At 46.3% G+C, this 14,266-nt stretch overlaps 1 protein-coding gene across 3 annotated transcripts in view; it reads left to right on the top strand.

The window, feature by feature from the left end:
• LOC119456489 (CUGBP Elav-like family member 4) overlaps positions 1 to 14,266 on the top strand; it is a 276,346-nt gene that overhangs the window by 190,499 nt on the left and 71,581 nt on the right. For all 3 annotated transcript variants that reach the window (XM_037718303.2, XM_037718301.2, XM_037718300.2), the window contains exon 3: positions 7,709 to 7,837. In XM_037718303.2, the coding sequence (XP_037574231.1) occupies positions 7,709 to 7,837 (129 nt within the window). The remainder of the gene's footprint in view (positions 1 to 7,708; positions 7,838 to 14,266) is intronic.

The raw sequence follows: 14,266 nt of genomic DNA, 5'->3' as shown, positions 1-14,266 counted from the left end.
AACTGGAGCACAACTCACTCCTGAGTATAGTGGTGTTCAAGACTTGGCCGGTAGGGGTTCCTTTCGATAGAGGGTGTTATTTTTTTATTATCGACTGCTCAGGACTGGCTGATGTTTCTGATGGCGTAGGTGAAGTGAAGAGAAATCGGACTTGCATAGAGCTGTGGCATTTTCACGATCTTGCTGTCATGTTTGCCGGAAAGATCGTACTTTACAATCAAACATTTGGAGTAATTCTCTCTGGGAGCTCTTATTCCGAGTCGTAACGCAGGATGTACCCAACGGCGTTTGCTCACTGACACTTTATAACAGTGCTATGGATCATTAAACGCTATTTGGAAGTCAGGTTCAATCAAAAGCGTTAATTACATAAAATACACGAAAGTGCTGTGTACGGTGTTTTCTTGCAGATGTATATGTCTTTTATGTTCCATAGCATGTTGATGTGGTTCATACTATGATCCCTACGCTGCGTGTACTTGTGCTACTTTTGCGTATTTCGTGTTACGTTCGTCTAACGTGGACGACGTTGTTTTTCGAAATATTTTGCGGTTCCTCCACGTGCTATTTAAAAAAGCACAAAGCATTTAGTGCTCGCAGTGCCGCGCGACATCTCTAGCCTCATTTTGCGTGAACAGGTGACGGCTGTAAAATGAACGCCGTGTGAAGCACGTGACTTGTGACGTATTTTGCTAGATACAACGTGCTTCTACGACAAATGGCAACGGAGGTTGATGATGGTGGCGGGATGAAGCAACACATGTGGTTTTCTTTTTCTTTTTTTTTTGCATTTGTTTGCTTTGTCGTGTTCTTATACGGCTCTCTGGGTGCTTTTTCTGCACGCACTATCACGCGGCAAGAGTTCGACTTGCTCCGCGCTCAACTATAGAAGAAGGATGAAGGCGTTCATTCTGTCTATTCCTATTCCTGCGTCTCCTTCTCGTGTGTGTGTGTGTGTGTGTTTTTTTTTTTTTATCATGTACGAAATGCCATGCACTCGCGTTAAACCCGCAGCAGAGATTCCGCGAGGTAATCTACAGTGCCTATCACAATGAGAGACGGCAAGCCACGCTGAGCTTACGGCACGATTGGGTTTAATGGAGCACGACGAACCTATAGTCGAGCGAAATGCAATAACTACGAGCGTACTTCAAATAAGGCAGCAATATCATGTGTGGACGGTGCAATATACGCAAACTAGTTCAAATACAAATGAAAAATACGTATAAAGCGAGTATGCGAAGATAACGAACTGTGCACTTTTGCCTGATTCACGTTCTCAGCACTTGTGTTCGCTGATTTGTACTTATTTGATGTCTTAACAGTCACAACGGATCTCATAGCGAATACCAGTGCTTCTCGTACAAGGACGTATTTCTGGCGTGCACTCGCATTGTGCCAGTGCGCTTAGATGCCAGACTGGGTCCCAGAAAACACGAGCCTCCATCTTTTCTCTAAAGTTGTCGCCTTTGTAACGTCTTCTAGGCACTTATCGTGTCTCAACGCCGAGGTTCCCCTAGCAGTTGACGGCAGAGATCTGTCCTTTCTCAGTCCTTAGTTCTATGACTAATAATGGTCTTGAAACGAAGTGGCAGCTCAGTCATTACTCCCCTCTCCGTCTGTACACGCAGCGGATATACCTGATTGTTTTCACGGAGAGGCTTAGCTCGTCAACGAAACATATTTTGCGTGGAGCAGCGGCTTTTTTAGCTGGAGGTCACGGCAATAATTTGACAGCGGTGAAATAAGGAGCACGGAATGCGAGACTCGAGTCTACTACGAGTCTCTGGGTGAGCCTACGAGGATCGTAGACTCACCCAGCAGTGGCACCCTGGTTCTTGCTTTTCGTGTTGTAGGCCGTCCAGTTTTCGACCGGGACGCCGTTTGGGCCAGAGCTCCTCCTATCATGACCGCTTACGAAACTCCTCTGCAAGTTCCGCCCTCTGTTGCGCCACCGCTTTGTGTCCAATCGGGTGGCTGCCGCGGGGACTCTTGCCCTTCGCCGCTTACTGCGAGCCTGCGTCGATACCGCCCTCGCCATTTCCGCTGCTGTCCATCGGCTGTCTGTAAATAACCCCGAATTGGAAAACTCCGCTGAGTGAGTTAACTTTGAGCTCGTTATTCGATCTTGACAGATCAGCTAACTTGTGAAAACGACGGCGTGGCTATAGATGAGCTGATACGAATTTAAGACTCGGCGCCGCCGATCTTATAGCGAGTCATCTCTACTCACAAGTTTTGATTTATTGCAACGTGAGGACGGCTGACAAACCGTGATCGTCAAAAGTAACGAGCCGTTAGCCACCAGGGTGCTGAGTCGTCAAATGTTTTGCCTCATGCCTTGAAAGGACTATCTCGCAGGCGCTGGTTTGTGCACCATCTTCACGTTCTGAAGGAAACGGAACGAAAGTTAACTCGGACACAACATCACCCATCTGTAACCCATATCGCAGGTTTTTGACGCTCACAAGTTTTCCTGCAAGGATCTGTGATCAGCGTGGTCCTCTTCCTAGCATTAGGTGATGTGGCGAGAGTCACAGCACCATAGCATTTGTCAGTGCATTGTGCCGAGCTAATTCTGAAAATATATATGCTGTTTGATGAACGTTGCAGTGTTGCGAAAGCTGTGCGTCCTAACAACGCGTGGGCCCGATTGACTCCCCCCCCAAAAAATTTGGAACTTGATTCAACCTATAGTTGAAGTCTGTCAAAGACAATGTCTCCCTAAGTGAGTACGTGGTGAGAATGGGCGAAGTCACTGCGCACGGCACTCTATTGCGTCAGCCCTCGCGTGAGGAGAGTAGGAGGAGCGTCAGATTGCCTAAAGGTGTTTTTCTGCACTACCTTGTGGATCGGTAGACATTTTCAGACTGCACAAACATTCGCGATCGGCCCACGAAAGAGGCTAGAAACACATATACCCGATACAGAAAAGCAGTAGTTACTCGCTAAAAAAGACATTGTCTTTAAAATTTTGCTGACATCAGGTATTCATCGTGCTCGTGAAAATAATTGGGGTGCACACCCACTACTGGGGACCGGTCCAGAATCGGGTGGCGTCACAAAAGTAAATTTTAAGAGTATAGCTAAATGAAATGTGTGAAACTTTTATTTAAAGAGAGAAAAGTCAAATTAAGAGCATCTTCTAAAGAAGAGCTTTATTGCAACTCGCACAATGTCGTCTTTGTCCGCCACAGTATTGGCATCTATGGCCTCGGAAATACATGTGCAGGCGCCACTACTGTCAGAGTTTGCATGATGTACGTACAAAACCCCGCAGATATTACCGAGCTCTAGTGTCAAGCGATAACTCAGTAGCTAGCGTATCCGGCTCCCAAGTACACATTACCGTAGAGGAATGAGTGGCACTGGCAGTAAATGTTTGTCTTCGTCGTCATGCGGTGATGGTGAAACTTAAGAAGTGGCCTGATGACGCAACACGACGATGACGCAATAAAAAGGAGTGACACGAAAAGCTCCGTTTCGCGCTTCAGTCACTGTGAAGTTGTCAGCTCTCTTGTGCTTACAGGAAATGAAATTCGGCGGCATCATTTCAACTTACTTGTGCCGCCCCTGGTTTCTTCGTCTGTGTGCCGCATTTTATCGCACTTGTCAAAACCATGCTTAGTCCTTTCAGTCTTGAAAGAAGCGTTTGCGCCCTCTTTCAAGACTGAAAAGACTAAGCCTCGGTTCTACAGGTCTGAAGCTGGTTCCACGAGACATTTGCCTCCGCACACGCTTTATATGTACATGTTACCTGCTGACCGGTTGTCGTTAGTGCTTCGCCTATAACACTCCCGTTCCTGCTGCATGTCCTTTTCCTCTCCTGTATTTAGCATACATTTTCCTTCCTTTTTTTCGACAGGCCCTAGCTGTCCTGCAAATGTCTATATATATATATATATATATATATATATATTATCGTTCTTTCCTTTTTGGTACTGTGCCTCACATGATGCCGGTAGTGTTATCAATGTTCTTTTTTTTTTTTGCCTCAACCCACAATCTACGTCTTCGTACACTTCTCTCTATTGATTGATCTCGTCGTGTCACAGCTTCGATAGCAGCTGGCTTGTTCTCTCTTGTCCGCGCCAATCATTGCAGAGGCTATAGCCATGTCAGCGCACCTCCTTGTGTAGGCCGCTTCTTCAGCAGTCGTCACGAGCTTTGCAGGTACTTTTAAAGCCTATAACGACGGCCGCACAATGAGAACGAGCTACTCTTTCAGCTGACCCGCGCGTGGCACGAAGATACTTGGCCTCATTTCTGACCTCAGGCTTGTGAGCCGCCTCAACTGCAAGAAATCGTAAATTGTTTAACGAACTTCCACCGTTTACGCGCCGGTACTTGGTTCGCAGTTGCACGCTTCACTTGCTTCATACGTTCAGACGGCAACAGCAGTCTGATTATAACTGAGTTCGGACTGTTGTTGTCGAAGTGTCGACGCGTCAAATCGTGCAGAGGCATTCGCTCTCCCATTTGGACCTGAGTACCAGTTTTATGCAAGGCAATTTGTTCCTTCGCAGTACAGACCGGGGTTTCAATCGTGATGGATCTTTTGAACTGAGCGAGCACGTGACTGTCATGCTTACCCTTTGTCGTGTCATCCAGTTGCCTTTTTCTTCGCACTTCTTTACCTAAAGCGAGGCTACGCTTCCAAAATACGGATACCTTAGGCGTGTCAAAGCGAAGGAGGCGTGCAATTGCGTCATGTCGACCTTTTTCCGGACCATCTCTCCTTTCTCCTAGTCGTCGGTTCTTGGAGTGCCACGTATCCACAAGTAGACAGCTCCAGAACAAGTCCGCACTTTACTGTTTCATATCGCAGGTCTTACTCTGGGCGCGTTGAGACAAAAAGAACCAGGCGCCACTCAGAGGCAAGAGGGGTGCGCATTCCAGCGCTTCTCGTCGATGCGAGCGCCCCGTTATCAGCGGCAATATATTTCGGCACCTTCCTTTTGCTGAGTGAGGGGCTCTGGTCTTTAGCTGTTATCTCGCTTTTGGGTTTCGAGTGTGAGGCCGGGTTGAGAACGACGCAGAAAAAAAAACCACACACACAATTGGGGCGGATAGTGAAACACTATGTCCCCCTGTGTGCTTCCGCGGGAGGTCTCTCATTTTCAATTCCCCGACGAAAGGCACGCGTCGAAGGTCTCCGCCTAGCACGCTCGCCGCCTTTGAAGTAGAATATTTAATCACGGCACAAGGAGGAGCGCGTCGCAGTTTCCCGTCGGGGAGCCGTTTGATTGCATTGCCGCGGATTCCCGACGGTACGGGGGACATCGGTGACGACGAGTGGGCCCTTGTGTGTATGTATGCCCAAATGCCCGCACACAGACGCACGCACACCGGTGACAGCGACAGCGCTGTTTGCCTCGGCGCCACGTGGGGAACAAAAGGATTCGTTTCGCACAAGTTATAATGCAATCTCGTCTCTAGAATCTTGAATTTCCAGTTCCAGCTCTAGAAACGTGTGCATGCTGCGACTCTCATACGTGAGTGCTGTGCCGAGAAAAGACGTAACAAAGTTAAATCTTTTGTTCCGGAAGTATCGCGCGTGCTTCATGCTGTACAGTATGACTGTACATTCGTGCTTCGGCGCCTGGATTCTTCTAAACCGCCTCTCCGCAAGGATCGCCTTTCGAGCCAGTGGCTTTGACATTTTCATTAGCGTGTCCGGTAGTAGGCTCTCTCGCTTCTCGCGCTATGTGAATCTGGCCATGGCGTCGTACGGTTTCCTCTTCATTCGGGGACACTGGGCTCTCTCTTATGCATACGTCTGCGCGAATTGTCGTAAAGGAAAATTATGTTGAAGAACAAAAAGAAAAAAAAAAACGCTTTGAGACCGCTGTCCTACTGTTCTCCTGTATTTGAGGCAAGGTACTCCTGTTCCCTTGTGTCGTCGTGGTATTATCTCTACTTGCCTTTTCACGTCTCAGTAAGCTCGATACCGGCGTAATTCTAACGCAATCAGGGAAGCTCTCAAAGTTGATTCTCTGCGTTCTGCGAAAACTTTTGCGCACGATGTGTGCAGTAAATGTTTCCATTGTACGGTTACGTTGCATACATCTGTTGACATCTTGTTAGAAGTCCTCTTTGGTTGCTGATGAGGCCTAACTGTTCTGAGCATACTTGCCCCATCTCATGACTCCCTATTCCCACTATTCCGGATAAGGAGCTAAATTTGGTGTAGTTATTTCTCATTGAAATTTTTTTATTGTTTTATTGCTCTCCTCAGGGGTTTGTTAAGTATAAACTGTCCATGATTGCCGCTTTCCGTATGTTATTACGGTTAATAGCCACAACGTGCGTCGGCGGTAAAGGTGGCCATTCCATGTTCAGACTCTGTGTGCGGAACCGCGTTTTTCGTTCTCTTGGTTGCCGGCAACATTATAAACGACACGGCACCATTGTATCCACAATGGAAAGACTAAGTTTATTGATACGTTTCCTCTTTTAGTCCTAATTGTCACCTCTCAGCCGAGTGATGTTGTTCTAGACGAGCAGTACAAGTAAACGTGGCTGCTTCGGTTTCTTGTGAGAAGTGACTCAACGCTCCTGTTTACACAGTCTTTTGTGGCTTGGGCTCGTATTTTTGAAGGGTGCTCAAATATGCGGCTGTATTCTTAATGATGATGCAGCACGCGCTTGGGTGCCGAGCTTTAGGGTCATGGTAAAGAAGCCGTGTGGTCGCATTTAATTTGTATCCCCCCATTATAGCGTCTCACAGGCCCAGTGTTGTTTTGGGACGTTAACCCCAATCAGTTAATCAATCAATCAAAATTTATCTATCTATCTATCTATCTATCTATCTATCTATCTATCTATCTATCTGTCTGTCTGTCTGTCTGTCTGTCTGTCTGTCTGTCGTCTGTCTGTCTGTCTGTCTGTCTGTCTGTCTGTCTGTCTGTCTGTCTGTCTGTCTGTCTGTCTGTCTGTCTGTCTGTCTGTCTGTCTGTCTGTCTGTCTGTCTGCTGTCTGTCTGTCTGTCTGTCTGTCTGTCTGTCTGTCTGTCTGTCTGTCTGTCTGTCTGTCTGTCTGTCTGTCTGTCTGTCTTGTCTGTCTGTCTGTCTGTCTGTCCTGTCTGTCTCTGTCTTCGTCTGTCTGTCTGTCTGTCTGTCTGTCGTCTGTCTGTCTGTCTGTCTGTCTGTCTGTCTGTCTGTCCTGTCTGTCTGTCTGTCTGTCTGTCTGTCTGTCTGCTGTCTGTCTGTCTGTCTGTCTGTCTGTCTGTCTGTCTGTCTGTCTGTCTGTCTGTCTGTCTGTCTGTCTGTCTGTGTCTGTCTGTCTGTCTGTCTGTCTGTCTGTCTGTCTGTCTGTCTGTCTGTCTGTCTGTTCTGTCTGTCTGTCTGTCTGTCTGTCTGTCTGTCTGTCTGTCTGTCTGTCTGTCTGTCTGTCTGTCTGTCTGTCTGTCTGTCTGTCTGGCTGTCTGTGCTGTCTGTCTGTCTGTCTGTCTGTCTGTCTGTCTGTCTGTCTGTCTGTCGTCTGTCTGTCTGGCTGTCTGTCTGTGTCTGTTCTGTCTTGTCTGTCTGTGTCTGTCTGTCTGTCTGTCGTCTGTCTGTCTGTCTGGTCTGTCTGTGTCTGTCTGTCTGTCTGTCTGTCTGTCTGTCTGTCTGTCTGTCTGTCTGTCTGTCTGTTCAATCTAATCTATCTAATCTGAAAACGGTAGTGCGTGAGAGTGACGCCCCTTGTGATTCTCATCTGTTCGCAGAGGATCGAAAGCTGTTCGTGGGCATGCTGAGCAAGCAGCAGACGGAGGACGACGTGCGCCAGCTGTTCCAATCCTACGGCACGATAGAGGAGTGCACCATCCTCCGGGGCCCCGACGGCCAGAGCAAAGGTGCGCATGCGCGATCACGCCGGCCTTTCGGGCCCATTCAGCCATCGCTAAGCGTCTGTGGTAGAAGAAAAAATTCTAGCACTGACTTTTCATCCTCTTGTGAATAAAATCTCAGCCAAAATTAAACAAAGAAGAAAATGTTTAACGTTTGAGGAGACACTTTTAAGCCATCACTTGCCATAAATCACTGTAATTTATTAATCTAAGCGCAGATAAACAGTTTCATTATTCAGTTTTATACATTCGTGAATGCTGCGTGAAATATAAATCCTTGGTAACGTGCTGTTTAAGTTGGTAACGACTTATTTAAGTCGTATTGAAGATGTATTTCTTCGACTAAAATATTGTACTTTTCTTATGTGAGGTGTATTGCCGATGCACTTCTTGAACTATAAATGCAAGTTTATGCTACTGGTTATTTTACACAGTGATTCTACATTCGTATTGCTTAGGAAGATCTGCTTCGAGTGAGAAGTTTATTATGACGAAGAAGCTTCCAGTTCAGGTTGAGTCGAATTTCTTAACACCTATTCAGCATTGGGAAATGGTAGAGAAGAAACCGAGAAGAGTATGGATAATAAGGACGAAAATTGACGTTTGAATGAACATAATGAGGGAAGTCCATTGTAGATCACAAATCCACTTTTAGGGGCGAAGCTCCTTAGGGTGTGGGTCGTTCCCTCCTCTGTAGTAGTAGTAGTAGTAGTAGTAGTAGTAGTAGTAGTAGTAGTAGTAGTAGTAGTAGTAGTAGTAGTAGTATGTAGCCACCTCTAGTTTATGAATTGCTCAATAGATGGCGTTGTGTGTCCGTACGTGAAAGAGACGCCGCATGTAGTTTTATGAAGTGTTCACAAGAAGTCCGTAGCTCTTGTTGGCATGGAGACCGCTATGCATGTATGTATACGCATATGTATATGTATAGTATAACCGGAAGCCGACTTCCGTTTCCACTTCCGGTTCCGCTTCCGGTTCCCGAAGCCAGCTTCCGGCTTCCGGAGAACGCTTCCGGCGTTTTTTTCTCTCGTCCGTAGCTAGGTGCGCTGCGGTGCACAAGGGCGTTCGTCCCCGACGCGCGTTCTCTTTCTCTCGTTCCCGACGCGCGCACTCTTTCTTCCTCGTCCGTAGCTGTGGTTTACCCGAATGATCCCCCGGTGCTTCGCCCACTCATCATCATTCACTTCGTAGATATGCTGTGATTTTTTATTTCTACTTTCTAAAGTCGACTTTTTTGTTGGCAACAGATTTTAAATTTAGAACTTCCTACAAGCAGGCTTCAAAGCTTGAACTTTTTTTCATGATGCTTTAATTTTACGACTATGTAATTCAGAAATAAAAACGGTACCTTGCACTCGGCCGCGCAAGGCTTGAAACAGCGAAGTTGGGTGATCGTTGCCCAGCATTTTCCGGAAGTGCGCGCGTACTTTTCATCTTATTACTCATGATGATGATAATGACTTTTCGCACGTCTTGGACTTACGGCCGTCACTGCGCGTTACTTAGCACAGCTTGCAATGCTGCTACCGCGTTCCAATGTCGACACCGCATTCCACCGCGTTGCAATGCCGACAACGCGTTCCAGCAGATCCGCTCCGTGAATCTCTCTCTCTCTTTCTCTCTCTCTCTCTCTCGTTTTCATAATCTTTATCTCTCTCCCCGAGCATGGCGCGCAAAACCTCTTCTTCACCTCGCAGAGCATTGGCACGAGCGCGTGCGAACGTGCCAGCTGTGGACGAAGACGACGACGCTCGAACGCAATTATGCAGTTCAGGAAAATTAATCTGTCTGTTGTTCTGATTACTAAATTGTACATTAACTGTAGTTTCAGAATGCATATCTAAAAGTTCAGGTGCTCAATTCTTGGCCAATCCCCCGAAGTGGGTACCGGTCATGTGCTGAGGACATCATCATCAGCAGCAGCAGCAATCATATGGTTCGCATAAATGCATGTTCTGCAAGCGTGGCTGTATAGCCTAGTGGCTACGACGCTCGCCTTGGGACCGTAGGTACGTGGGCTCGAATCCCGCCTCGGCAAGAAAGTTTAACAGCTATACGCTGTTAAAACGATATTATACTTTCGTAAACTGCATATATATGGCCATACAGCATGCACAGCTTCGAAATATCTCATTAATTTGTGAGTAGGACTTTTACGAAACTCCCATGCAAACAATAACGTATCAGTTTGGCTTTGCCAACCTAACGAATACTGATTGTAACATGATTATATCGTCTGTTTTCGGTGCTATTACTCAGTTATTAAGCTTCATCAAAGTCACTCGGAATTGGCCTCCCTGGTGTAGTATTCGGCCACTACCTCCCTCATGACTCCGACAATTAACCCATGGTCCTCAGTCCCCAGTGGCTGCGGAGCACCTGACCAAGGCGGCGGTCAGACCTGCTACGTGGCAGAGGGTGCTAAGAATCTCTGGGTCCGGACAGGCCGCCAATGGAAACTGAACCTGGCAACGTTCAACACGCGCACTCTCTCGAGTGAGGCTAGCTTAGCAGGACTATTTGAAGAACCGTAACTTGGTTGATCACAGAAGCAGCCATTGAAGTGGGAGGCAACGCATCAAGGCAACCAGTAGGTAAGCTCTCCCAAGAAACAAAGGACCTAATAAAGAAACGACAAAACATGAAAATGTCCAACTCAAGAGATCAGATAGAATTCGCTGAACTGTCAAAACTGATCAACAAGAAGAAATTAAGGGATATTCGAAATTATAACGTGGGAAAGATTGAGGAAGCCGTAAAATATGGGCGCAGCATTAAATCAGTAAGAAGAAAGCTTGGCATAGGACAAGGCAAGATGTATGCACTGAAAGATAAGCATGAAAATATCATCAGCAATTTCGATGACATAGTAAAAGCAGCGGAAGAATTCTATACTGAACTGTACAGTTCCCAAAGCAGCCAAGCTACTTTAATTCGAAGTATTGAAGAACAAAATACAGAGGCTCCTCCTATAACTAGCGATGAAGTTAGAAGGGCCTTGAAAGACATGACCAGGCGAAAAGTTGCTGGATAAGATGGAATAACAGTAGATTTAATCAAAGATGGAGGAGATATCATGCTTGAAAAGCTTGCGGCCCTTTATACGCAATGCCTCACAACTTCAAGTGTACCAGAGAGCTAGAAGAACGCCAACATTATACTTATACATAAGAAGGGAGACGTTAAAGAATTGAAGAATTATAGACCGATTAGCTTGCTTTCAGTATTGTATAAAATATTCACCAAGATAATTTCCAATAGAATCAGGGCAACACTTGACTTCAGCCAACCAAGAGAACAGGCTGGCTTCAGGAAGGGATATTCTACGATGGATCATATCCATGTCATCAATCAAGTAATCGAGAAATCTGCGGAATACAATCAACCTCTCTATATGGCTTTCATAGATTATGAAAAGGCATTTGATTCAGTAGAGATACCAGCACTCATAGAGGCATTGCGTAATCAAGGAGCACAGGAGGCATACGTGAATATCTTGGCAAACATATACAAGGATTCCACAGGTACCTTGATTCTCCACAAGAAAAGTAGAAAGTTACCTATGAAGAAAGGAGTCAGGCAAGGAGACACAATCTCCCCAATGCTATTCACTGCATGCTTAGAAGAAGTATTCAAGCTCTTAGATTGGGAAGCCTTAGGAGTGAGGATCAACGGCGAATATCTCAGCAACCTTCGGTTTGCAGATGACATTGTCATATTCAGCAACAATGGAGACGAATTACAGCAAATGATTGAGGACCTTAATCGAGAAAGTGTAAGAATTGGGTTGAAGATGAATATGCAGAAGACAAAGATAATGTTCAATAGCCTGGCAAGGGAGCAAGAATTCAGGATCGCCAGTCAGCCTCTACAGTCTAAAGGAGTACGTTTATCTAGGTCAATTACTCACAGGGGACCCTGATCACGAGAAAGAAATTTACAGAAGAATAAAATTGGGTTGGAGTGCATACGGCAGACATTGCCAAATCCTGACTGGGAGCTTACCACTGTCGCTGAAAAGAAAAGTGTACAATCATTGCATTCTACTGGTGCTAACATATGGGGCAGAAACTTGGAGGTTAACAAAGAAGCTCGAGAACAAGTTAAGGACCGCACAAAGAGCGATGGAACAATCTTAAGACTAACGAATCTTAGGACTAACGTTAAGAGACAGGAAGAGAGCGGTGTGGATCAGAGAACAAACAGGGATAGCCGATATTCTAGTTGACATTAAGCGCAAGAAATGGAGCTGGGCAGGCCATGTAATGCGTAGGATGGATAACCGGTGGACCATTAGGGTTACAGAATGGATACCAAGAGAAGGGAAGCGCTGTCGAGGTCGGCAGAAAGCCAGATCGGTTGACGAAGTTAGGAAATTTGCAGGCGCAAGTTGGAATACGCTAGCGCAAGACAGGGGTAATTGGAGATCGCAGGGAGAGGCCTTCGTCCTGCAGTGGACATAAAATATAGGCTGATGATGATGATGATGATGACTCAGTTATAAATCCTGCTGCAGTATTTTTGAAATTAACAGTTTTCAATGAACTCTTTGTAAGAAATCTGATGCATGAAATAAAAAAAATTCTGTTTGCACCGGCTGATAGAATTTTGGCGTTTCATTTGAATTTCAATAGGGGAGTAGGGGTTGGTTTTGGGGTTAACCTTACTCCCCCTAGTGACAATAATTGTTTGCAAAACGCCTCCATTTTATGTTTTATATGGCTCATATATTTGCCACTCTTTTATAGACCTCCATCATCCTGCGGCTGGGGACCAAAATGGCGCAGTGACGCAATTGATGGAAAGTAAATCGAATATTAAAAATATTGTATGGTGGGGGAGCAGATTAACCCTACAGAAGACGTTAGAGGCTCACGAAAGACAGACATCGTATCAACTTAGAGTGGTAGACTGTTCTCTCTGGACATTAGTTTCATTTCTTCGGCTGAAACTTTCAATTTTAATTACACTTCTTTTTTCAGTAATGTCTACAGTTTTGGCCAAATATTACATACAAAAGAAAGTCCCATAGTCATTGACAGTATTGGGATAGTATTCTCAATTAGTTAAATGTTGAAAGGGCGAATATATGTAACAGCAAAATCGATTAAAATTATAGCACTAAAATACTGTTGATATGAGAGCAGAACAAAGCCCATAGAAATCAAGTGAAGTTCAAATATACACAAAAAAAGTTGGGGCTATTATCGTCGGAGAAAAATGAAAGCCCAAAATTTTGTATTCAAATGACTTACATATTTAAATGCGCACTCAGGTTTGCGCTCTGTGGAACTATATTGAGAAGCTCGTGCATCCTTCAGTAAGTTTATACGCCCCCTTTACTGTTGCGAATTCGATATGAACACTTCGTTTCTGGAAGGGACGCTTGACTGCATGCGTGGTAATCGGTTCCGTTCACTCCATACAGCTGCTCTGCGCGTGGCCGTATCAGCAGCAGCCCTCTGTCTGACCCTCTGGCGAGGAGCCGAGAAACTTTGCTGTTCCGCAGTTATGTGCCCCGGGGAAGATGAATATTTCATAGCAGAGAAAAAGAGGAAGATCACAAAGACCGGGCCGGCCCTTTTACGACTTGCCGTGTCAGCGCGAGATTATCGCAGCGTGCGTGGCGACTTCGCTCGGCTGGTGGCGCCCTCCCGCGGCATGCCCCGGAAACTGCCGCCAGGGGACCCGTTAAATGCGCGAGCTCGGCACTGCCTATCTGTGTTAGTCTGCCGCGGCGAGAAGAGGCAGCGTTCCCATTGTCGGGATGCTTTGCGGACCCCGAAATGCGCTCGGGGGGCTGCTGGACGCTTTTTGTTTGCTCCTGCATGGACTTCGCGTGAACCGTTCGCCAAGCCAAGGGAAAATGGACGCACGCTGTGCAGTTGCCCCCGTCGTCGGCACCAGTTATCTCGCTAACGACTGTGATTGGTTGGCGTCGGCTACGAATGCGGTTATCCCGACGCGGGGAAGGAGAAAAGGAACACAGGAAAGTTGCTGTATGCGGATCTCAGCTGGCCCGAAGAGCGATGAGACATTAAGGGATGCCTTACGGAGGAGCGGTACAAGGGGTGGAAAGAAGTCGGCAATAACAATAAATTCGTGGTTCAAACATAGCGTCTGTTGCCACTAGCAAACTTCATTCCACCATCGTCTCTATTTCTCTCCTGTGTGTTCTTCACAGCTTGCCATTAATGTGTCGCCAAGGCCACCTGCTAGAGCCCTTGCTTGTCTGCTCGTAGTGTATTGTCAACAAATCTAAACACAACGGACAGTGAATGGCTCTGGCGGCGTTAACCAAACATGCTTCTAGTTAGAATTTGCTGAAAGACACATTTGTCGCTAAAAGGACACGCAGAGAAAGATAGAAACGTTGACGACGTTTACCCTGGCCTCCCGTGCCTGTCATCAGTGTTTGTACCTATCGTTGTATAC

Source organism: Dermacentor silvarum, chromosome 6, assembly GCF_013339745.2.
Source record: "Dermacentor silvarum isolate Dsil-2018 chromosome 6, BIME_Dsil_1.4, whole genome shotgun sequence".
NCBI lineage: Eukaryota > Metazoa > Arthropoda > Arachnida > Ixodida > Ixodidae > Dermacentor > Dermacentor silvarum.
The sequence above is the reverse complement of the archived record's forward strand: the minus strand, read 5'-3'. Positions and strand labels throughout refer to the sequence as shown.